This window comes from Hippocampus bargibanti, linkage group LG11 (assembly GCF_051943395.1).
Source record: "Hippocampus bargibanti isolate YZ-2025 linkage group LG11, ASM5194339v1, whole genome shotgun sequence".
Taxonomy (NCBI): Eukaryota; Metazoa; Chordata; class Actinopteri; order Syngnathiformes; family Syngnathidae; genus Hippocampus; species Hippocampus bargibanti.
The window spans coordinates 14737787-14763446 of NC_142744.1; the positions used below are offsets into that span (position 1 = coordinate 14737787).

Sequence of the window (25660 nt, forward strand, 5' to 3'; positions counted from 1 at the left end):
TCTCGGCACAACACGCCTTGCTGATTGCTGATTGGGTGCTTCATCGAGGCAGGACACGCCTTATTTACATCACAACGAAATATAACCGTTGCAAATATGCAGGGCGTGTTCTACCGGGATATAGCAGCCAATCATACTGCGGCATCCTGTGCCCTGTAAGAACGCCAGTGGGATCCACAAAAAACGCATCCCCCCTTACCACAAGATGGCTACGTAGGGAGAGTCACATGACATACAGATAAAACCCGTACATGGCGTCAAAAGAAAATGTGCTGAATATAGTACTGTACAACTATCTCCGTGTGCACATGAACGTCATTTATAACAACATAGTAACTATTATCGCGTAAGATGAAATTGAAAATAGAGATAATGATACTGACGGAAAGAAACTAGTTGTTTAGTCTCCGAAACTGATGTCAATGCACATCGATTCAAATACAGAGAGAACGGAATTGCCTGGGTTAATATGAATTACATTTACATTTGGTTTTGGAAGTTCCCTTGTGTTTTAGTTTTCAGGCTTGTAGTTGGCAATTCATACTGCTTGGCTCGTTGGTCTAGGGGTATGATTCTCGCTTAGGGTGCGAGAGGTCCCGGGTTCAAATCCCGGACGAGCCCGTTGTTTTTTTCCTTAACTGTTTCTGACATAAGACCACACTGTTTTAAAGGACAACCGACGCCTTTGGACAAGTTGTGTCTATAATTTGGAAAAATCACTACAAATGACTTCCACTGAGCGTAATTTACAAAGATTCCACCACATATAGCTATATTTTACGGTTTAAGACTTGCGCTGAATATTCAGGAAGTCTTGTTTTTGAGTTGGTGACGATAGTTGGAATCGTCACTGACTGAGAAAGCGACACACAATGCATTTTGGGTACTTTGTTTGGTCTGAAAACTTCGTGTTGATCCGTGTTGATGGCGAAATTAGAAGGGAAACACATAAATAACGCGATGGTGAATCGTTGTGTGTTGCACCAAGACTACTCCGAATTTGATACTACCTGACACAAATTCCCAACAGAAAAATCAGCCTATTTCCAACGGAGCTTGGGTGCCATCTTGTGCTTTTTCTGGGATGCTACATTGCAGTCCAGGCGCCTCAAAATGACACGGAAGGACTTTTTTAATCAATTGCAAACATTTATGCTTTCCTGTTCAGGTCTATTTGAATCATATTCATAATTGGATGAGAAACAAGAAAGCATCTTCTCCAAATCTGAAGCCATTGTTTTGATTCTCGAGCAAGGCAAGATGTCTTGACGTGACGTCACGAACAAGGGGGCGGGACCTTCAGAAACTGAAACTTTCTGAGGTCATTTTGAAGTAGTTTTGGGACACTTTAACTCATTTTTATTGGTGGTTTTCATTTGACAAAATATCAGCCTGCGTGTTTTGGGTATTTTAGATGCTATATAAAACGTTTTTTCTTAGTTAGGAAACAAAAAATGGTGTCGGTTGTCCTTTAAATGTTGTGTGCTTCATTCGCAGTAAGCCCGAGTCAATTTAAAGGACAACCGACGCCCCCGGACAAGTTGTGTCCATAATTTGTAAAATCTCTTCAAATGACTTCTACTGAGCGTATTTTACAAAGATTCCACCGCATATAGCTAGATCCCCGGAATAAAGGTATTCTGATTCTGATTCTGATTAATCACCACAATACATTTTGCGGTACAGTAAAGTCTCGTTATATCAATATCGTTTATATTGATAATACTGCTTATTACGACACTATTTTCATTTCCCGTGCACATCTCTAGTCTTTTTATGTATAATTAGTTCTGTTTAGTACGATTCGTGGTTTTTACGATAATCCGGTTACTATGGTTCTCTTTTTCATCTCCCGCCGGCCATTTTGCTATGTTTATATGGATACAAAAGATACTTACGGTGAATCGATATTTGCTTAGGGGTTTCTATACAGTACCACCATTATTGAAATCTGTATCGGTCGCGCCATTGGTCGACTTGGTCACGTGACTTGGTCACGTGAGTTTGTTAAGTGACCAGCTCCCGTGTAGCAGACGACATTTTCTACCGTCTTCAACAATGGCGACAACAATGGCATATATGTTTGCAATCGATTAAAGAATTATATGTGCCATTTTGAGGCAACATTGGTGGAACATCTCTCAACCAAAAAAAAGAGGCACAAAATGGCGAGCTCCAATGGCCACCTCCGTTTCTTATATGGCGCTTGGATGCCCTCATCTGGCGGCTTTTGGACGCAACACGGTTCTCAGACCAAACACTTCATCAACGTAAGTAATGTAAACATTGCAGTTTTGGTTTTTCATCCATGTATTTAATTGCGTAGCATTCAGATATCTTTAGCGCTTGCAACAATCACTGTTTTTTTCCGTGGTTCCGTGTGAATAGAACGTGAGGATTTTGCATTGGTTGCATTTTTGAAAAGAAATACAGTAGTCCTTGTAAAGTGTAAAGACGTTTTTATTTTATGCACAAATTTATTTTTCACTTCACTACTGTAGAAAAAGCATGTTAGATACGCAATTTGTTATTTAGTTTTTTTGTTCTTTTGACTTCAAGACGGCGCCCCGAGAGTGGCTGCCTTTCCAGCAGCTCATGTATTTTGTTTTTCTACTTTCATTTCTTTCATCACTTTGCTGCTGTGAAATGTAAATTTCTCCACTGTGAGACTAATAAAGGCAAATCCAATCCAATCCAATCCAATCCAATCCAATCCAATCCAATCCAATCCAATCCAATCAATGAACCCAATGATAAAATGACATGCCATATCAAAGATCCCCCGTTTACGTGTTGCCCCTCCCCCTTTTAATGCAGTTCAGCGCCGGACGGATATATCGACAGCACGGTTATATCGACAGCACGGTTATATCGACATTTTTTTCTAACTCCCGAGAATATCGATATAACGAGACTTTACTGTACTTTGTTTGATCTGAAAACTTCGTGTTGATTCGTGTTGATGGCGAAATTAGAAGGAAAACACATAAATAATGCGATGCTGAATCGTTGTGTGTTGCACGAAGACTACTATTTGATATTCGCTGACAAAACTTCCCAGGAGACAATTTCCACAGAGTTTTGTCGCCATCTTCTACCTTTTTTGGGTACTACTAAAGAGTTTGTCACTACATTTCTCTCCAGATGCATCAAAATGACACAGAATAAATTCTTTCATCGATTGCAAACATGGATGATTTCCTCTTCAGAACTATTTGAATCATATTGATAACTGGATGAGTAACAAGAAAGCATCTTCTCCGAATGTGAAGCCATTGTTTTGATTCTCGAGCAAGGCAAAACGTCTTGGCGTGACACCACGAACAAGGGGGCGGGGCCTTCTGAAACTGGCCACTTCCTGTTTCAATTTGAAGCAGTTTTTAGACATTTTAAGTCATTTTTATTGGTGTTTTGCATTTGACTAAAAATATCACACTGTGTGTTTTGGGTATTTTAAATGCTATATGACGTTTTTCTGATGTCAGTTAGGAAACAAAAAAGTGGTGTCGGTTGTCCTTTAAAGGTAGTGGTAATTCCCATCCCTGACTTTCACCCACTGGTGATAATACGTGAATTAATACATAATCGTTCTGTGCTATTTAAAGACACCGCACTCTTATAATTGTCAAGTCATAATTGCAATAAATTGTTGTAGATAAATATTTTGGACGAGATAAAATAGATGACCAATTCAATCATCATACATAGGTTGGCAATGGGTGTGTCTCCGTATGCCAATGTTTCCTTCGACGGGTAATGTCGTGTGAAAAGTAGAAAATGGCTAACGTTTAAAATAAAATAAATAAATAAATGTCGGAATTTACTTTTCTACCCATAAAAACTGACCCCGACGTGATTTGAACACGCAACCTTCTGATCTGGAGTCAGACGCGCTACCGTTGCGCCACGAGGTCGCACTGAACTGCCGTCGGTTGAAAAATCATTTTATAGAAACTGTCAAGGGAGCAACGGTGTGTATCTTTTGCTTCCGTTTCGCTTTTGTTATACACTAGTACATTTAAAGCCTTTGCTTTTATACAATTCTTTCTGATGTAGTTGCAATTGCTATACATTAAATGACAGTGATCAGCATTGGATTGAAGAGTAAAGTAAGTAAAAGTAATGTGATGGAATTTGTATATATTTTTATTTAAGTAACACTGCCCGGCACAACTCTGTTGACGGATTAGTTTTACGGACTCGCGCATCGGAATATTAATTGATAATATTGCATCACGCATAATTGACGATTTAGTTTAGTGAAGAAATAGTGGCAAAGTTACGGCTACAAATAAAAAAAATAAGATATGTTGGCTACAAATAAAAATGTGTGTTGGGTCTAAAAAAAAAGAGCTGCGTTGGCCGGGAATCGAACCCGGGTCAACTGCTTGGAAGGCAGCTATGCTCACCACTATACCACCAACGCTTAGAAATAGTCGTCTGATTTTTTCTTATATGACAGAAGAACAAACAAAAAATGGTGATTCAGCCCAAACGTGTGCATTGCAGCCACAGGCGCCTGGCGTTTCTATTCCTCCCCCAACAAGAACGAACTTTTTCCCCCCAAGGTATCGTGGTGATGAATGACAATGTCCCCAAAACGTTGATGAGGGCCTGGTTATCTCTTTGGTGTTAAATAAGGCATCGGGCTAAAAGCTGCTACAGATGTTTTTTATGCATATCTATTGAGAAGGTTGACTTACCATGCTAATATTTCATAAAGAATTAATCTAACTAATTGGGAGGGAAATTATTATGTTTCAACTTACAGTTGATGGCAGTGATCAGGTTGAACAACCTTTCCCATGTAGGCCTTATTTTTGCAACTCCCTCCAACGCAGGAATGAAAATGTAAAATAACCCTGAAAATATAATCATGTGTACTTTCAGGCTATCCATGAGCTCATAGGAAGAGTTGGGCTACGGCAGGTTTGTTTGGTGCAGTTGAGCTGATGACGTATGCTGAGCAGGCCGTCTCTACACTTTCAAGAAGCCAGCAGATCAGACACAGTAACTGACGGCTGCCCACGTCTTTGGAAGTCGGCTTGACAGGTGCGGCCTCGTGCAAACACTAATGTCATATTTTTAGTGTACGTGACTTAAAGGCTCACCATTCTCTGGCGTTATAAGAACAGGTTCAGGAGAGATGAGAGGGCTGACAACTTGACCAAGCAAAATATTATTCAGCATCTTCAATCTTAAGCACACGTTGTGTAAATATGACTCTCTTTTGTGAAAATAAATAACATAGGGTGCATTAATAATTGTGTTTAATGTCCAGCCAGCAGATGAAAGTGGTGACTCAGTAAACAAGTTGGAAAAAAGGCACAAGATAAATAATGATAGAAAGCTAAGTTAATTATGCTCAAATTGATTCCCCGTGAGAAACATATTAATGTAAGAACTGTTTTTTTATTATTGCTGTGCTTTGTTGCAGTGCCAGAACATTGTACCGAATGACATATTGCTTGTTTATTAATTTAAATTCATGAAATTGGCAGACATTTCCTGGAATTAAAAACAAACAAACACACAAATGAAGAAACAATAACTCAATTGGCATTCAAATGTATTGTCCATAATTTCCATCATCAATTTTTAAATGCAAATTCCACTCGGCCAACTACCAAATACTGACAGTACTTGGTACTTAGTACTGTACTGATTGGATGATAACTGGATTTGGGACAAAAATAAGAAGAAGAAAAAATGTGACTTTGGACTTGTGTAAGAGGGTGTGAATGTGCATGCTTGCCTGCATACAGTTTACACCCGTGGTGTTCGTCCTCTTCGGCAAGAGATGACCATCTTCACTGGAATGGGGGTTGGTGAAGATGTCGCAATGTCATCTGCCTCACTCTCTCTTGTCCCAGCCCATCTGAATTCAGTGGCAAGACAGAGTCAAGAGACTGGGGATGGGTCAGGATGCGGTGGATGACCACAGTGTTCTACGTTTCTCACGGTGCCCTACTTGCTCTCCACAACGCTTTGCTGGGCCCACCTTCATGCCCGTTAAACCAGTCTAGTGGTTTCCTCCACGCAATCTGCTGGCTCCAGGCTTTATATGTGTAGGTAGACAAGCCCTACAATAACCTACTGTCTATGTGGCATGCTCACTTAGACAGGCTGGGACGCCTAACCCCATCACAGATCAAACAGACCTGCCCACTGCCTACACCTGTAGACTTGCGTGATACACTCACTAATTTCCATTAGGTGAGGTTCATGATACAGAAATGGAATACTATATTTTCAGTATGCTTACATTAACACAAATCTTACAAATTGATAAAAGATAATGGGTTCAACCCTACTCGGACCTATCTCACCAATAACAATGATTTTTCTGCACAGATTAGTCTGCAATGATAATCTTGTAAGTCATACTCAACGAATACTTTTAACAAACTTAATCTTATGCACGATAAACATAATTATGTGCCAGCTGATGGAGGATGACAGCTGTGTTCTAATGTTTTTGAAAAGCTAAACCTTGAATACATCAGGTCACCTCTGCCTCATCTTTTCCCAGAGCTGTGTGTCAGCGCCATGACCCTTCGCCATACGGTCCATCTGGAGGAGGAGGAGACATTCTGTAACACAGAAAGGCCATGTCAAATGACCACAATGAGACATGTCAACAAAAAAAAAAAAACAACAAAAAAAGACTCACTCAGTGGAAATGTTACAATCTCAATTTAAAACGTAATCCTTTGCTGACATATTTAGTTAACTCAGACATGAGATGCAAATGTTCTTTTTTTCCTATATTATATGTCATGGGTCCCCAAACTTTTTCCTGTGAGGGCCACATAACTTTTCCCTTCTGTGATGGGGGGCAGGTGTCAGTTCGTAACAGAAAAAGTGCAACGATCGTAGGGGAGCTTAAAACTATTGTTTTCCAGAAAGCCACACATAACCAAATAACCCTTTCCAGGTTTCCAGGTCTTTACAGAAAAAAAAGTCAGGAAACAAATAATAACACTATTAATGAATAAATAAGAACTAAATAACACATTTAAAAAAAGGAAATACAGTAAAGTCTCGTTATATCGATATTCAAGGGAGTCCGAAAAAATATCGATATAACCGGGACTATCGATATATCCGAACCTGTTTGCATGTAATTTTCTCCGTGCGTGCATAGAAATAGTATCGATATAACCGGGACTATCGATGTATCCGATATCGATATAACGAGACTTTACTGTAAATAACATTATTTATGAAATTAATAATAACTAAATAACTCTCTAGGTTCTTCATAGAAAAAAAGCCATGGAACATTAACTTTCTGTTGTGCCATGCACAATCTTAACAGATAAAAGTTCAGCTCAGTTGTCACAGCAAATTCTCTCTGACACATATGAGCAGTCTCTTAAAGTTCTTGTGTTCCTTCCTTACAATCCTTTTGTAGGTTCCAGTAGCCCTATAGACACCGCTGATTGCAGCTCTCTCTCAACTCCCCTGTGAAAACCACAAAGGAAGCAGGTTGAGAACGTGAACTAAGTGATACAGCACCTACACAGTACAATACATTTCACTACCAGTATGGCTGTAAAGATGGAGTTTATCCCAGTAGATTTTATTATGATTATATTTGTTTATGCTCAGAATGACTCATTCAAGTCAGAAAAGTGAGCTTACCTATGTATGTTCATCAGTGTGAACAGTGAGTGAGCATCTGGCGGGTAGTCTAGTTGAGTATCAGGTTCCACTCTAGTTGCAAATGTTCTTCTGTCAATCTTGATCTCATCGGAGATTTCAGCAGTTTCATGCGAGAAAAGCTGTTCACGCAGATCTACGTGCTGCCAAAAACTGTGGACATTTTCATTGCGTGTTGTTTGATGTTTGGATATGTGTCGTTTGGGAGGGCGGCATAGAAGTCAATGAGACTGTTGGGCTTGAATGCGTCTTTCAGACCATCACAGTTCTGTAACTCAGGCCCCACTTCTCATATCTCAAAGTTTGCGCTAACTCCACAAATAAAAATGAGCAGTTCCGCTGTGTCTTGCACACCCGTGCTCTCATCCAGTGCTAATGAAAAAAGTCACATTCTTTCGTCTTCTGCCGCAGCTGGGCATATACATTCATCCCGATTTCTTCACCGCGTCTGGTGATTGTACTCGCCGACAGACCGACGGCATTATATGCATCTTTCTTCTCGGGACACAACTCCTCCGCGACAGCATCCATACATTTCTTAACAAACTCTCCGTCCGTGAAAGGCTTACCGCTGCTTGCTTTCAGTTTAGCAACCCGAAGGCTGGCCCGAACGGATGCCTTGTTCAGCTGAGCTTGGCGTACAAATGTATTCTGCTGAGATAGTAGTCCACTTTTCGCTTTGAGAGTTTGTCTGCTCGTATTTGGCCTTGCAAGCTATCGTACTTGTCTTTGTGACGGGATTCATAGTGTCGGCGAAGATTGTATTCTTTGAATACCGTCACCGCCTCTTGACAGATGAGACAAACAGTCTTTTCTTTGCATTGAACATAAAAATAACCGTTTGTCCACTGCAGGTTAATTACCCTGCATTCTGAATCAATTTTTCTATTACCTAACCTTTTCGCCATTATTCCGTTCTCTCTTTGACAGGAAGGTTTAGAGAAAACGGGCCCGGGACCAAATAGAGCGCCAAACTGAGCGCACCTTAATGTACCACCGGACTCCCCTCCACTTCCTCATACGTCACTTTCTTGTGTCGCGTCGCATTGTGACCGACTCTTTTAGCGTTCTATTGTGAGCAGGCGTGTTTGTATTGTTCAATCGCGATTATAAACAACATACATTGATTACATTGATTAAAATAGGAACAGATAATGATCGAAAACCGACCTTTGACTTGTAAAAGCATTTGTTATTTTTCTGGAGGCCAAATAGGAAAACAATCTGATAGCATCTCTGGTATTGTTCAGGGGGCCGGGCCTAATGTGCTGACGGGCCGGACACGGCCCTTGGGCCGTAGTTTGGTGACCTCTGTTATATGTGATTCTGGCCTACTAAATGTTTGTAAAGTTGTTGTGACGTAAAGTGTGTGTGTGTGTGTGTGTGTGTGTGTGTGTGTGTGTGTGTGTGTGTGTGTGTGTGTGTGTGTGTGTGTGTGTGTGTGTGTGTGTGTGTGTGTGTGTGTGTGCGTGTGTGTGTGTGCGCGTGCGTGTGTGTGCACGCGTATATATCAATGTGACATGTCCAGCATGTGTTCTTTCAAGTATTTCAACCTCTAACAATTTGAGATTAGCAAAGGTCATAACCGAAGGTCAGATGGAGAGTTCAGCAATAGTTTAAAGAGCAGAACAAATCCAGATGCTCATCTAAGGTAGACCCCGAAGCAGAGAACAAATGTGAAATTCTCGATTCTTCCTTTTTTCTCAATATGGAAACATGGCAAGGTTGGAAAGTTTATAAAGTGTGTGTATAAGTGTGTAAGTGTATAAGTGTATAAAATGTTAAAATCCTCCAATATGAATACACCAACAAAATGATAATATGAATGTTGTCATTATATGCCACTTTTGTCAAATAAAAGCAGAAATGTGAAACTACCACTGTTTTGTTACAAATGAAGACATATCAGGACTTCCTCGTTGCATCCTATTTTAACAGCATTGTGTTCTTTTCTCAGATTGAAAAAGGAAACAGCACCGTCTGTGTTTGGACCATGGGCAAACACGTGAAATAGTTTACGCAGAAATCAAGCAGCAAGACAGGAAGAAACAGATGGTCTTCGACAAACATAGCACAGACACTGTTTGAAATTTCATCTGTCTCTCACTACTTGCTGTGTGTCTGCTCCTCTGCTCGGTGCTTAGAAGTAATCAAAACTTTGCTGAGCTGATAGATCAGCACATGCGTCCATCCATAGTGGCGTCTCTGTTTTTGTTCCAATACACCCTGGACTGTCCCTCCTCCTGCCTTACTGTGAGGCCTCCCATCTAATGATTGGGGAACTAGTCAGAAGCAGCTGGCATGTATGCGGGGGTGGGGGGGGGGGTATCTTCTGAAGAGTGTTGAAGCAGAGTAGGGAAATTGAGAACAAGAAACACTGTTGCAACTCTTCTGGGTTGGAACATTTAAACTTTGACAGAACACTGACTCTTTTCCCATTCAAATCAGCAGCGCTGCGTAGTCAAATGTAAAGGGGAGGAAATGCATATTCCACAATGAGCAAATGCCATTATTTGTCCATTCATTTCAAATATTGCATTTCTTCCAGTTTTCATAAATGATTTTGTATTTCTACCCCCAAACAAAATGTTACCATTGCACCCCTTTTTCATTTATGTACTTTGTCCAATGCAACCTGCCCCATAACGGCTTTGTGATAAAAATCAACGTGAACACGCCTTTTTAAGAATGTCCCTGTAGTTTTGGATGTGAGTAAAACTCGAGTTCCAGTTTTGACAGAAGAAGTAAAATGGCCACGTATTTGTCAGGAAAAAATGTAGCTACATCCCAGTCAGTGTGTCATAAAGATGTTAAGAACCCAACATATTTTTCAGATTTTTTTTCAAATATGTACCTATGAAAGGCTAACTTGCCTTGCTATGCTTCATTAAGAAGCGTTTCATTAACGATTGAGCGGGTAACTAATTATTCAAAAACACATACGTAATCCCAGAGTCCATTGCTCCACCGTCTGCATTACCTAATCCCATGAAGCATCGCGGCGGGCGGGGACATAGCCTGTTGTCGGAGCAACCCCCATGTCAGTGGATAGACCCCACCCGGCGAATACGCTCCAGCCAATCGAAATGCTTCGTACTGACATCATCGTTATTTTCAGAGGAGCTGGAGCTCAGAGGTGGATAAAGTTCGTCTCCACGTTGGAAGTGATAGAAAGTACTATCCCAAATCAGGCACTGTTTTCTCTGTTGTAGGAGGAGCATCAATCAAAAGAGGATTATTTTGTCGGACATTTTGTTGTTGGTGGCGGCGAAACGACGCCCGTTTCTTTCTTTCTATTTTTTGAAACGACGACCGTGCGGGACGGGAGAGAAAAGTTTTCTCGGGACGCCAAGTTGTCAAGTGGTTCGAACTCAAACAAAAGGCGAACTCCTCTGTCACAAGGCTGGGAGATAGAAAGTCATATGTAAACAGCGGACCGTTTTCAAGGTGAGAAGTCATCTCGTAAAGTGACACAACTTAATGTCCGGGAAAATGGAAGCGACGTTCTACGACGACGCCGTGAACGCCCCGAACCCTCACCAGGACGGGGCGCGGGTTTTCGGCTTCAACACAAAAGCCCTCAAACAATCTCTGACTCTGAATCTAAACGATCCTCGAAACTTCAAACCCCAGCTGGGCACAAAGGCCCTGGACATTCTCACTTCGCCCGATGTGGGTCTGTTGAAGCTGGCCTCTCCGGAGCTCGAGAGGTTAATCATACAGTCGTGTACGGGCCTGACCACCCCCACCCCGACACAATTCATCTGTCCCAAGAATATCACCGACGAGCAGGAGGGCTTTGCCGAGGGCTTCGCGAAGGCGCTGGCTGAGCTCCACTACCAGCAGATGAGCGCCGCCCACCCCGAGCTGCCGCAGGCCACCGGAATCGCATCCGGTTCTTCCGCGTCCGACGCCGGCGAGAACACTTACAGCTGCACGGTGCGCCCCACGGAACCCCCCGAATACACAAATTTGGCTAATTTCAACCGGCCCGTGCTGGGCTCAGATGACAGACCCGCACCCACCGCCTGCTACCCAGCGCCCCCACCAGCTCAGGCACCGCAATCGAGGCTTCGTGCCCTGAAGGAGGAGCCACAGACTGTGCCTGAGATGCCCGGCGAGACGCCGCCGCTCTCTCCCATCAACATGGAAAGTCAGGAGCGTATCAAAGCAGAAAGGAAGAGGATGAGGAACCGGGTGGCCGCGTCCAAATGCCGGAAACGGAAGTTGGAGAGGATATCTCGTCTGGAGGACAGAGTGAAAAATCTCAAGAGCCAGCATACAGAGTTGATATCGTCTGCCAACATCCTGCGGGACGAGCTGGCTCTACTCAAACAAAAGGTCATGGACCATGTCAACAGCGGCTGTCAGCTCATCTTGACGCAGCAGCTTCAGGCGTTCTAGACTCCCGGCAAGTGTGCCGCATGATGGGACATGTCTTAGGGGACCAAATATCTCAGAGTGGAGACGTCCAAATGATCGGCGACTCGGGCACTTTCTCCTTCCAGCTTTTCTGTAAACACGCTGAATTGTAATGGTGAATGACGCAGAACCTGGGCCACACGCAGATGATATTTGACATCATACTGTTACAGACATCCTTTAAGAGGGTTCTTAGTGTTTTTAGACTCCATCCAGTGCTGATGTGGAAGCATCCGCAAACCCTTTACTCAGCCAATATGATGCTATGATGTCAAACATGCTGCAATAAATAACACATTAGATGCACTTGTACAGTAACACTAACATGGTCTAACCTTTGACGCACTCAGGTGTGAATCGTTTACTGACTTTACCTGCCTTACTTACTCTTAATCCTCACATGTATGCAACTTTTGGGATGCAGGTCAGGTGTAACTAATGTTAGACATTGAATATTTGTACGCAATTTTTGAGCACTTCACAATTGTACAGATGACAAAATAAATTTTTGAACTCAACTGTGCTTTTGTGCGTTCTTCATAAATGTTTTATACTAGACTTGAAATGAATGGAATAACTGGGTCAGAAACGTTTTAAATTATAAACAATTTATAATAATCTGTGAACTACACGACCAACACACACACAAACAAGAAAAAATACTCAAGGAACTCGCAACATTAAAATGACAGCATTATTTTGAGAGCTTTTTTACACCAAGTATAAAAAGACAAATTAGTTCATGACACTTGAACATTTTTAATTTTGACTGCAGATTTGCACACACAAAAAGCAGAAAAATACGAAAGCAACTACCAACGTTAAAATAAAAGCATTATTTTGAGAGCTTTCCTGCCGACCTAAAATTCTTTAACACTCAACATTTTTAAATTTCGACCGCATTTTTATATTTGTAAACATATAATTTAGCACCAACTACTTATTTCGCTCGATTGCTCGCCAGAATGCTCGTCTAAACACGGCATTCTGGTTAATACTGCGTTCGTGGAATATGAATTCAGAAGCAAAACCTGTTATTGTCCACCCGAGAAAAGACCATTTTGCCACTGTCGACTGAAAATGACATCACAATTCAACAGGGCTCTGGGCCAATCAGAGCGCAACTTGTACATGTCACATGACCAAACTCAGACTATGGGCCAACTGGATGGTCGTGACTTGAGCTCGGACCAACTGTATGAACATGACATATGAACATGGTCAGTCGACACTGACTTGAGCCTAAACCAACTATAATGTCCGGTTTGTCGACACCAAAGGCCCAGGAAATCGATAGAAACGGGTGGATTTTACTGGTTAACTCACCTTTCACAACGGTGAATAAACTCCAATGCTGTTGTTAGACTAGAACGTAGAGTCGTAGACTAATAGTCGAATAGAACACGCTGTGAAGAAATAATTTGACTTTACTTCCCAGTTACAGATAACTCGTTGCATATAAACCAGCAGATTTACGAATCGGTGTACAATTTCAAAATAGTCAGTCTAAGAAGCCACAATTCCGTTCGATATCATATTTCAACTAAAGGATCTCATCGGCGAAAAGCGGTCATAACAGTGAATCACATTCAACTGGTGTGTGTGTGTGTGTGTGTGTGTGTGTGTGTGTGTGTGTGTGTGTGTGTGTGTGTGTGTGTGTGTGTGTGTGTGTGTGTGTGTGTGTGTGTGTGTGTGTGTGTGTGCATGACACTTCAGCAGTATGTTACGCAGTGCCAACGGGGGTTTTAAATGTCTCTTGGCGACCCCTTGAAGGGAAAAGCCGAAAGGAAAAGAAGAATATCATTCGTTATATGTGCAAAAAATAAAACCAATGTAAGTTTACGACTTGGAAGTCGCTGAAATCGCTGATTGGACGTCCGCGTACCGGAAGTGAGTGGCGACATGTCATATTTGATAAAAGGCTTCGGTACTCAGAGACGAGTTTCGTTGTCACTGTCCCATAGAAAGTCAGTGGAAAAAAGGTCACCTTGACATAATTTTAAGAAAGAAAAAAATATTGGTGAAAAACGTAAACTTATATTGTTTTTATTTTTTTGCACATATAACGAATAATGAAAGAAAACAATTGGACGAAAGACACATTTAAACCCCCCGTTGGCACTGTGTAACATACCGCTGAAGCGCCATGCACACGCGCACGCAAGCACGCACACACACGAAAACTGGCAACATTCATAGAGAAGAGGCAAGTTAATTTATGTTGGCATGTGGATTTGGCTAATCCGTCTTCCTTCACAAACTATTTTATTTATGTAAACGTCCTCAAAGTATACTTTTTGATTCAAAAATCTTGATTGATGTTTCCATTTGAATTATGTCCTGTAATTTGAGATACTACAATGTATTAACCTTTTGGTGTCTCAAATTACGTACTACAAAAGGAATTTTGGAACCTTTTTTTTTGGGGGGGGGGGGGGGTAGTCACCCAAGGGCAATCTATCATTGAAGACACAAGTCAAATGTACAAAACAAATGTTATAATTTAGTGTGGGAGCATTTGTTGGTTACATTTTGGATTTGTGAAACAGCTCTCCTCAGACTATACTTGTACCACAGGGGGGCATCAAATGCTCATATGTGCCATTAGCTCCACAGCCCTGAAAAATGACAAGCGCCCAACATCAAATGAAGCTCCTAAATCCTAAAAGTAAACACTTTCAACTCCATTATGACGACAGAACTGCAACTCCAGGTGGCAATTGGTTCCTAAAAAAGGCTGGTGGGGAAGTGGAAATCTGCCAGCATCAAGCTGACAATGAGTCACGTGTTGCTTTGTCTCATTGTGATCCATTGATTCTATTTTTGTACAACAAAGGTACAGGTTTCCCACATCAGAGGCACGCCTTGGACTCTTGGACTTTCCATCCATTCCCACCAAAGAGCTAAATTCATATTCCACTACCAAATTTGTGGACTGTGTGGTTATATCAGCTGATGATTACACTGTCTTTAGCAGCAAGTCGTTGCCTGTGCACAAGGTCCTGCTCCAGTTCTTCGTGGCTAGGATGCCAGAGCCGTGACAGGATACGCTCCATATTCAGAGAATACATGGTGTGCGAGGGCATCACCCTGTGGTGAACCTGGAGGAGACAAGTATTCCCCAAAAATAAAGACATGAATTACATATTTTAGGCAAGTGGATTAAAGGCAGGTCAGAATGAATGGTAATGCAGCAGAAATTCTCAGGTCAAACACTATCTGCACTGGTTGATGGTTCATACCTTTGCATTAAAAAAACATGAACTCGAAAGGAAATTCTAAAGTAATGTTCGAGTCACATTGGATGACGTGTGTTGACTTCAAGGGTGATGCTGGCTAGAAAGCTGAAGCTTTGTGTCGCTTTATGGTGAAAATTTGATTTTACATTTTGCATTGTACTTAAATATCTCACGGCATAATCATTAAGAATCAGGCCCTGGCATTGTGAGATGAATACAGTGTACATGTTTTCTTCAAATTCAACAGTGGCTGTGACTCAGTTAACGTCAAGGTGTTACTCATTTGCATACTAATTAGGATACTTTTGTCTGTGTAAGCTCTCAGTTGTACAGGAGTGGTCCATCGATGAAAAGGTTTCTTCAGCCGTCATCTGTACTTCTTTGAAGGTGTCGGACGTTTCGCTTCTTATCCAAGAAACTTCGTTAGCAAACTAAAGTCTTACTGGTAGGGATATACATATAGGGCCTGAACTACCAGTAAGACTTTAGTTTGCTGACGAAGTTTCTTGGATAAGAAGCGAAACGTCCGACACCTTCAAAGAAGTACAGATGACAGCTGGAGAAACCTTTTCATAGATAGGATACTTTTGACATATCCCCATAATTTTCATTCAGCTTTTATAGACTGACAGACAGCCTACATGGTTTCAATATTTGTAGTAATTAACATTTAATGCATTGCGCTGGCTGGCTTCTGTTGCAAGAGCGCACTTAGCATGTCACACCACATTTCTGTGAGCCAATAGGGGAAGATGGTGGAAACTAGGTCAGAATGTGCTCACGTAGTTCTTTATAAAAAGAAAACATTTTCATACTAGTTAGATGTCCGTAAACTTAACCTGACTCACATCACAAATGGGCTTGCACCTGTTATTAAAGTCCTTCAAAGCCTTTGATAATAATGTTCTTCAAAATCACATTCTTGCACTGTATTGGATTGGATTTGCCTTTATTAGTCTCGCAGTGGAGAAATTTATATTTCACAGCAGCAAAGTTCGATCTGTACGATCCGTTTATAATTTTGCAAGTTTTGTGTTTAACGCCAGCCTTCCTGCCTTCCTCATCTGGTGAATGATGATCTCAATATACAAAATTCACCCCGTACTAGCTTCATGAGAAAAGGACATATGTGCAGAAATCTGACCTGTAAGGCTTCCAGGAGGTCAAACATGGTGACGGGTGGGAGGGCCGTGTGGAGCCTGGAGCCAGAGCAAGCTAACAAGTGAACGGCTTGCTGCTCTGCCTCATCTGGCGAGATTTGAGACGGTGGGCCAGCGGGGAGAGAAGCACTTGGAAGGGGGCTGAATGTGGAAAATAAACAAACTGTTTAAATTCCAGTGTTACATACGCAAACCAGAATGAAGCGCAATGCTCGTACCATTCAGTGACTTGATGATAAGCAGCAAGGCTGTTCTTCAGATAAGGCTGCGGTGTGACATCGCTGCCAAAAGCATAAGGGAAATGGCCATCCCGTAACCGGTATGCTTTCCTTCGGGAAATCACAGCGGTCAAAACATCTTTCAAGTGGTGCTGCAATAAAGCGGAAATGACACTGAGGGATTGCTCTGTCTTTGCAAAATCACAAGTAGGACAAAATGTACACATTGAAAAGTATTACAATTAAAACCATTTACATTTGTTACGATTCGCAAATACCAAGACATGAGAAGGTTTCTTCAGCCGTCATCTGTACAAAGTGAAGGTTTCGGACGTTTCGCCTCCTATCCAAGAGGCTTCGTCAGCGAACTAAAGTCTGACTGGTCGTATCGGCCCCATTTATATATCCCTAATGTCCAGACCTGGTGGCGCCGGACACAGCTATGATAGGTCCCTACTCTCAGGTTGGGGGGGGCGCGGGACCCCCCCCCCTGTGGCCCCACTGATTGTTCCTACATTCCTGACTAACGATTGGCCTATTACACCCACTCCCCCCGGTATCACCTCATCAGCATAACGACCCTCATCAGCATTGCGAATGTTGCCTAACCTGTTTTGCCTGAGCAGGCTATTGTATGAACGATCCAAATTGAACCTCACACCACCAGACCGGTTTAATGAAGGATTTTGTTGTTTTATAAGAATCGCCTCTTTTACCCCCCTTTCAAACCATCTATGTTCTTTCGCTAAGATTTTAACGTCATTGTCGTCAAATGAGTGGTTGCTAGCTTTTAGGTGCAAATGTACTGCCGATTGAGGCCCACTAGTATTATCCCTGCGATGTTGATAAAGGTTAGGCAACATTCGCAATGCTGATGAGGGTCGTTATGCTGATGAGGTGATACCGGGGGGAGTGGGTGTAATAGGCCAATCGTTAGTCAGGAATGTAGGAACAATCAGTGGGGCCATAGGGGGGGGTCCCGCGCCCCCCCCAACCTGAGAGTAGGGACCTATCATAGCTGTGTCCGGCGCCACCAGGTCTGGACATTAGGGATATATAAATGGGGCCGATACGACCAGTCAGACTTTAGTTCGCTGACGAAGCCTCTTGGATAGGAGGCGAAACGTCCGAAACCTTCACTTTGTACAGATGACGGCTGAAGAAACCTTCTCATCGATGGACCACTCCTGTACGACTGAGAGCTTACACAGACGTATTGCTGCCAACTTTGGGAGAGACATCCTTCTGCTGGTACGTAACTTAGAAAAGGCCACCTTTAAATTAGCTGATTTAAAGAACCACCTCAGATTCAATCTTAGATGTAGACAGAGCCGGTTAATTCCTAAATGCTTGAAGCAAGCACCCCTGGAACCCGGATACTTAGCCGATAAAATGCAACAAAATTATACTAGGAAAATTCTAAATTTGCGAATTAGGAGACTTAACATAGAGATAAAAAACAAACAGTCAGAAATAGAAACTTATTATCAGCGATTACAAACTAATCTTACCCACAAAATCTATCAGGAAGTGTGTGAATTTACTAAATCCGGTTATATGAGGCACCACAGCAAAACCAAAGAGAGACAAAAGGGTAAATTTCAAAAATTACTTTTACTGAAACAATCTCAGCTACTGGTAAACACGCGTAAAATTAGGTATGAACAGTTTGCAAGGGAGAATTGGATCAAAAATTTGTCAGACAGAGATCTCTCAGAGACAGAAAATGCGGTACTTACCAAAGGTTTAAATTTCTCAGTGACTCCTAAAACTATACCTACAATAGATTATATCACAGCTACTGAATCGGCTATTAAAAATAACAAACTTTCGTATGCAGAGGCAGATGATCTACGCATTAAAATATCAGCTCTTCTCAGTAGTGCCAAACTTCCTCCGTCCAACATAACATTAGAAGAGAGAAAGGCATTAACTACTCTACAAAAAGACAAAAATATTACTATTTTGCCAGCAGACAAGGGCAGATGCACAGTGCTGCTCAACACATTGGATTATGAAGACAAAATAAATAGGTTAATCAGTGATTCTAACACGTATGAGCAACTAAAAAGGGACCCTTCCAATAGATACAAGAAAGAAATGATTGACTGTCTCCAAAAACTAGAGAAGGGAAAACATATAGACAAACAGATGTATTTTAGATTATACCCGGGAGAGGCCACGCCATGTATCTATGGCCTGCCAAAAATACATAAAGAAGGGTTCCCCCTCCGACCCATTGTTTGTAGCATTGACTCCTCTACATACAATGTAGCCAAATATTTAAAAACTATTTTAGCTCCGTTGGTTGGTAACACAGAATACCACGTAGAGAACACCACAGGGTTTGTAGAGAGGATCAAAGACCTCATATTGGAACCTGAGGAAACTTTGGCATCATACGATGTGACTTCTCTCTTTACATCTGTCCCAACCCCAGCAGCAGTCTCAGTGGTGAGGACGAGGCTGCTGGCGGATGTTTCTCTGCATGAAAGAACCAAACTGAAACCGGATCACATCTGCCAATTATTAGAAATCTGCCTTAATACTACGTATTTTCAATTTCGGGAAAAATTTTATAAACAAATCCATGGTTGTGCTATGGGCTCACCAGTTTCACCCATAGTGGCTAATCTTTACATGGAAGAGATGGAGAAACAGGCCCTCACATCCTTCCCAGGGACAAAACCTAGACACTGGTTTAGATATGTGGACGATACTTTTGTCATAATTAAGAAACAAGAAATTCAATCCTTCACAGATCATCTCAACTCTGTAGACTTCAACATTAAATTTACTCGTGAGGACATTCAAGAGAACCAACTAGCCTTCTTGGATTGTAAAGTAATTATAAAAGAGGACAGAGCGCTAAAAACAGAAGTCTTTAGGAAGGCTACGCACACTGACCAATACTTACTTTTTGACTCTAACCACCCTTTACAACATAAACTAGGAGTTATCAGAACCCTCCAGCATAGGGCTAAACTAATACCAACTAGCACTGAAGGTAGAGAAAAGGAGTCAAAACATATCAGGAGAGCACTCACTAACTGTGGGTACCCTCAGTGGTCATTCAACAAATGTCAGAAAGAAAGAATAGCGAACGAAACCAATAATTCTCAAGATTCTAAAAGGAGAGGAGTAGCAGTACCGTACATTGCAGGAGTTTCTGAAAAATTACAAAGAGTCCTTTGGCAACATAAAATTCCTACTTATTTCAAACCGATAAACACGTTAAGGCAAAAATTAGTGCATCCAAAAGATAGGCTACCAAATGAAAAACAAAGTAATGTAGTTTATTCCATACATTGTAAGAATGAAAATTGTAAAGAGCAGTACATTGGGGAGACTCAACAAATTCTCAAAAAAAGACTTTATCAACATCGCAGGGATAATACTAGTGGGCCTCAATCGGCAGTACATTTGCACCTAAAAGCTAGCAACCACTCATTTGACGACAATGAGGTTAAAATCTTAGCGAAAGAACATAGATGGTTTGAAAGGGGGGTAAAAGAGGCGATTCTTATAAAACAACAAAATCCTTCATTAAACCGGTCTGGTGGTGTGAGGTTCAATTTGGATCGTTCATACAATAGCCTGCTCAGGCAAAACAGGTTAGGCAACATTCGCAATGCTGATGAGGGTCGTTATGCTGATGAGGTGATACCGGGGGGAGTGGGTGTAATAGGCCAATCGTTAGTCAGGAATGTAGGAACAATCAGTGGGGCCACAGGGGGGGGGTCCCGCGCCCCCCCCAACCTGAGAGTAGGGACCTATCATAGCTGTGTCCGGCGCCACCAGGTCTGGACATTAGGGATATATAAATGGGGCCGATACGACCAGTCAGACTTTAGTTCGCTGACGAAGCCTCTTGGATAGGAGGCGAAACGTCCGAAACCTTCACTTTGTACAGATGACGGCTGAAGAAACCTTCTCATCGATGGACCACTCCTGTACGACTGAGAGCTTACACAGACGTACCAAGACATGACAAAAGATTCTACAACGTACCATAGTTTTTGTGAAGTTGTAATTTCAGTGAACGTCTTTGTGCATCCGTTGTCATACATAAGCCACACCGGAAATACAAGGTGTATTGTTTTTGTGAAGTAATGTATGTTCATTTCATAATGTAGCGGAGATTATCGTCACAAAAACCACAAACCAAACAAACAAGTGAAAAAGCGCACACTCACAATAAGAAATGTTTTTGCTACCGAGTTAAACTAGTGTAGCCTCGATACTTAAATATCCTCCAAACATTTCTTTAATAATAATACTAATACATTTCATTTCTAAGCGCCTTTCAAAACTTTCACGGTCACTTTACAGTCACTGGATAATTTTTTCTGTGGGTGAGCAGCCGCAGCCACTCGCGCTAGCGAGTGGCACGAAATCCGGAATAAAAAAAAGCGCTGCCAGAATGAATAAGGCGCAATGTAAATTTTGTAATGTAATATTTTAGATGCTATAAAACGTTTCCCTGATGTCAGTTAAAAAACAAAAAAGTGACGTCGGTTGTCCTTTAAGCAGAGATGAATCCAGCAACTCTTATAATTTTCACTGTCCTTGATCACAGGAAAATAGTTCCATTGAATTCGTCAATAATTATTTGAATCCATACAAAAATTCTTAAAGGACAACCGACGTCTCCGGACAAGTTGTGTCCATAATTTGTAAAATGGCTTCAAATGACTTCTACTGAGCGTATTTTAATAAGATTCCACCGCATATAGCTATATTTTACATTTTAAGACTCGCGCTGAATATTCCGGAAGTCTTGTTTTTGAGTTGCTGAGTAGTCCTGACGTCACTGAAGGAACGCCTCTGACCGAGAAAGGACACATTGTAGCAGTCCTTTCATGGTGCCTATGCATTTTGCGGTACTTTGTTTGGTCTGAATAACTTCGTGTTGCACCAAAGAGCAGCCAGAAGAGGGCGACCAAGCTCCATGGAAGGAATTTATCAGGCTGTGGTGATTAATTCCTTACAGAAGGTTGGACGCCATTTTCTGCCGCTTTTTTGGTGATCAATTTCCCCCCCGATGTTGCGTCAAAATGGCACGGAAGAAATTATTTAATCGATTGCAAACATGTATGCTTTCCTCTTCAGAACTATTTGAATCATATTCATAACTGGATGTGTAACAAGAAAGCTTATTCTCCGAAAAAAAACAAACAAATTGAAACCGGAAGTCGCCAGTTTCAGAAGGTACCTCCCCCTTGTTCGTGGTGTCACGCCAAGACGTCTTGCCTTGCTCGAGAATCAAAACAATGGCTTTAGATTGGGAAAAGATGCTTTCTTGTTACTCATCCAGTTATGAATATGATTCAAATAGTTCTGAAGAGGAAAGCATACATGTTTGCAATCGATGAAAGAATTTATTCCGGTGTTTTTGAGGCATCTGGAGAGAAATGTAGAGACAAACTCGTTAGTACTCACAGTACCCAAAAAAAGCAGAAGATGGCGACAAAGCTCCGTGGAAATTGCTTCCTGGGAAGTTTTGTCAGCGAATATCCAATACAAGTCTTGGTGCAACACAGAACAAGTCACCATCGCGTTATTTATGTGTTTTCCTTCTAATTTCGCCATCAACACGGATCAACACGAAGTTATTCAGACCAAACAAAGTACCGCAAAATGCATAGGCACCATGAAAGGACTGCTACAATGTGTCCTTTCTCGGTCACAGGCGTTCCTTCAGTGACGCCAGGACTCCTCACCAACTCAAAAACAAGACTTCCGGAATATTCAGCGCGAGTCTTAAAACGTAAAATATAGCTATATGCGGTGGAATCTTTGTATAATACGCTCAGTAGAAGCCATTTGAAGCAATTTTACAAATTATGAATACAACTTGTCCGGGGGCGTCGGTTGTCCTTTAAGGTGTGACAGTATCTCTTTCCAACTCACCTCCACAGCATAGGCCATTGCACTGACCGCATCCTCTGTGATATTATCCAGACCCAGTTCAAAGGCTGTCACCATCATGCGGGCCTCCAGTTGACCCCGTGTGGGCAACAGCCAAGTGTGGGCACTGAGTCGCAGTTCCTCATCCTCATCAACCGTCTCCCGTGGGCTGATTGGCTGTGCGCCACTCAGAGGGTTATGAGGCTGGAAACGATGCTGAGGACCAAACAGGATGTATCGATTCCATGAGAAAACTTTGTTATTCTGAAATGTCATTCATCTGATTTTTGTAGTACTCCGGTTAGTCATTGGGTGTAACCAAACATATAGTACATGGTTTTAAAATGGAACGCTCACATCAAATTTTTGTCGAGTGGAACATTTCTTCTTTCCTTTGGGTTTGCCTGGCTTTGAAGCACAGCCACCTTGCCACTGTAACTGCCCAACGCCCTCTGGAGGAAGGAAAAGTATAGATAAACTGCATTATTTTTAAGATGTGGCAGCGGGTGGCCGTTTTTTCCCAGCAAACCTTATGAGTGCAACCAAAAGCTGCCCGTTTCATAAAAAACAGATGGAATAGAAATCAAATCTGAGTCATCGTCACAAGAACATAAATTGATGCTGCATATTTCTTTTCAAACCATACGTAGTACGTATGCAGATCAAACGGTTCCAACAAACCATGCCAATGATAAACAAATGATTAATTCAACTAACCAGGAGTGGAGACAATGATCTGGCAGCGTGTCAGAATTGCCAAGAGGAAGTCATTGTGAACATGAACTGCACAGAGAGAATGTGTGTAAAAACTGGTCGAATAGTTTTGGTTTTGAAAAACAACATCAAGCATCATTTTTATTGATAAAGTACAAACCATTTTCCTGTGCCAACAAACGTCGCGCCTCAATATCAAAATCTTCCTTGCTGATCTTCTGCTTGAACCACAGTTTCAGGTTTGCCCAGTAACTGCATATGGGCAGATAATCAACAGGCACGTAACTTAATCTGTCATCACGTTGGTTTTGAACGGAATGTTGAGATTTTACAATTGTACTTTTGTTGAGGCCTCATCATGTCGGGTTAGAAGAGACTTGAACAGCAAAATAATTACATTATAGGGATTTAGAAACTTGACATTTTTACATTTACCGGTGCCGGTTTCATAACAATAAAGTAGCATGACAATGAATCAACTCAGGCTGCTATTATTTTGAAAACGACATGAATGAAGAAGCAATGTGGCGACTTCAGTGTGAAAGCTAGCCGCACACGCACCGACTCACACTTCGGAGATGGCTAAATAATTTTGAATCTCTAAAACATACAAAGCAAAGTCTCACGTAACTATAAGGTAAGTGTCTACTCACCGTTTTACATTATCGCCAATAGCATCAGTTAAATTCTTCTTCGCGATTTCAAGCTCACTACCATGAGATGCCATAGTGGACATGGAGTTATACTTTGCGTCATCACCCCGCGACTGATATGCGGAACTCAAAACTTTATTGCAAAGGCAAAAAAGTAAAAACGGAAGTATAACTGTGTGGCTTAAACGTAATTTTTGTTATTTTTTGTCTTAATTCATTCAAATGAACATTTCATATTTCTAATATACAGTATGGGCTGTATTTTTATTTTGTTTCAAAAAATAATAAATTTAATACACCTCGTTGTTTTATTTGCTTCACATTAATGTGTAGGAGACGAAAAAACGAGTATACAAAAAACACCCAAAACATATGAAACTAACGAACCACTAGGTAGCAGCAAAATACCATTGTCGGCCCCGCCCCGCCTCGTCTCTCTCTCTCTCTCTCTCTCTCTCTCTCTCTCTCTCTCTCTCTCTCTCTCTCTCTCTCTCTCTCTCTCTCTCTCTCTCTCTCTCTCTCTCTCTCTCTCTCTCTCTCTCTCTCTCTCTCTCTCTCTCTCTCTCTCTCTCTCTCTCTCTCTCTCTTTCACTCATTATCTCATTCAACTAGGCTTTCAAAATACTGCGTTAAAAATACACTTTTTAAGAATTTAAAAGGTCCAATGTGACACTATGCACATGCAATGTGTGCTCCTGTTAGTTTGCCTGTTTTGAATATATAAATCTTTCACAGAACACATCTCTTGGCCTCTTTTCCTGTTTTGGACTTTATTATTCATGTTAAACCTTTACTGCTAAGAAGTAACATGTTTTGGATGTCTTTCGTCCCAGTGCACAATACAAGTATCAGTGTTGATGCTCTCTGTTAGCCTTTTCCAAGATAATGGAAAATTCAAATGATCTCCTCTACTCGTGTTTTATGACTGACATTCTGTCCAGCTGTTCAAATATATATACAGTGAGACCTCAACTTACGAACTTAATTGGTTCCCAGACAGGGTGTGTAAGGCGAAAAGTGTGTATCTCAAAAAATAATTTCCCATAGGAAACCATTAAAATGGAGAGAGAGAGAGAGAGAGAGAGACCTCAACTTACGAACTTAATTGGTTCCCAGACAGAGTGTGTAAGGCGAAAAGTGTGTATCTAAAAAAAACATTAAAATGGGAATAATCCGTTCCCGGGTTTCCATAAAATATACTTTTCAACTAAATAAGCCTAAACAACTACACACAACGTACCTTATTCTATGTATAATAAATGTGCTATTGTATTGTGCTGTTCGTTCATGTGCTTCCGCCGAAGATCACTCTGCCAGCCGTGGTGGGTGTGTATTATGAAAATAGTGCTTATTATAAGGTTTCATTTTCATAAATGTGACGTTTGTAAGACGAAAAGTTTGTAAGACAAGGTGTTTGTAAGTTGAGGTCTCACTGTATGTATATTATTGGTGTAGTCAAGCAAATGGTTTTGGGGCCATACTGCTGAACGAGATACACAAAACAGGATTTATTATTCCTTGATGTTCTCCTAAAATATGATGTCAGAGACCTCATCTTCATTGTTCCAATGGAAAGACTTAAAATCTTTGTGGAAAATAATGTTTGTCACGTGTGTAATTCTGTTGCCAGAACACAAGTGTACAGAATAATTGCAGATGCTTAAGTATAATATTTGGAT

At 41.4% G+C, this 25660-nt stretch overlaps 2 protein-coding genes and 3 non-coding genes across 5 annotated transcripts; 2 read left to right on the forward strand and 3 right to left on the reverse strand.

The window, feature by feature from the left end:
• The first annotated feature begins 549 nt into the window (after window positions 1-549).
• Window positions 550-621, forward strand: trnap-agg (transfer RNA proline (anticodon AGG)). The gene has a single exon. It is a non-coding gene; the product is annotated as a tRNA-Pro (tRNA).
• A 3221-nt stretch (window positions 622-3842) lies between these two features.
• trnaw-cca (transfer RNA tryptophan (anticodon CCA)) lies at window positions 3843-3914 on the reverse strand. Its single transcript has one exon. It is a non-coding gene; the product is annotated as a tRNA-Trp (tRNA).
• A 440-nt stretch (window positions 3915-4354) lies between these two features.
• trnag-ucc (transfer RNA glycine (anticodon UCC)) lies at window positions 4355-4426 on the reverse strand. The gene has a single exon. It is a non-coding gene; the product is annotated as a tRNA-Gly (tRNA).
• A 6359-nt stretch (window positions 4427-10785) lies between these two features.
• Window positions 10786-12605, forward strand: LOC148891734 (transcription factor Jun-like). Its single transcript, XM_089008500.1, has one exon. The coding sequence runs from the start codon at window positions 11146-11148 to the stop codon at window positions 12067-12069; it is 924 nt and encodes a 307-aa protein (XP_088864626.1). The 5' UTR covers window positions 10786-11145; the 3' UTR covers window positions 12070-12605.
• Window positions 12606-12826: 221 nt separating this feature from the next.
• On the reverse strand, window positions 12827-24084 carry tada1 (transcriptional adaptor 1). Its single transcript, XM_089008498.1, has 8 exons — window positions 23982-24084; window positions 23489-23580; window positions 23332-23397; window positions 22972-23066; window positions 22618-22830; window positions 16705-16856; window positions 16471-16627; window positions 12827-15188 (listed from the first exon to the last, which is right to left on the reverse strand). The coding sequence occupies exons 1-8, from the start codon at window positions 24062-24064 to the stop codon at window positions 15036-15038; spliced, it is 1011 nt and encodes a 336-aa protein (XP_088864624.1). The 5' UTR covers window positions 24065-24084; the 3' UTR covers window positions 12827-15035.
• Window positions 24085-25660: the final 1576 nt, after the last annotated feature.

Coding starts and splice junctions, on each gene's coding strand:
- tada1 (XM_089008498.1), bottom strand. CDS start 24,064: ATGTCCACTATGGCATCTCATGGTAGTGAGCTTGAAATCGCGAAGAAG. Junction 22,831..22,971: donor CCACTCGACAAAAATTTGAT/GTGAGCGTTCCA, acceptor TTTGGTCCTCAG/CATCGTTTCCAGCCTCATAA. Junction 16,628..16,704: donor TATCATCAAGTCACTGAATG/GTACGAGCATTG, acceptor TTCCACATTCAG/CCCCCTTCCAAGTGCTTCTC.
- LOC148891734 (XM_089008500.1), top strand. CDS start 11,146: ATGTCCGGGAAAATGGAAGCGACGTTCTACGACGACGCCGTGAACGCC.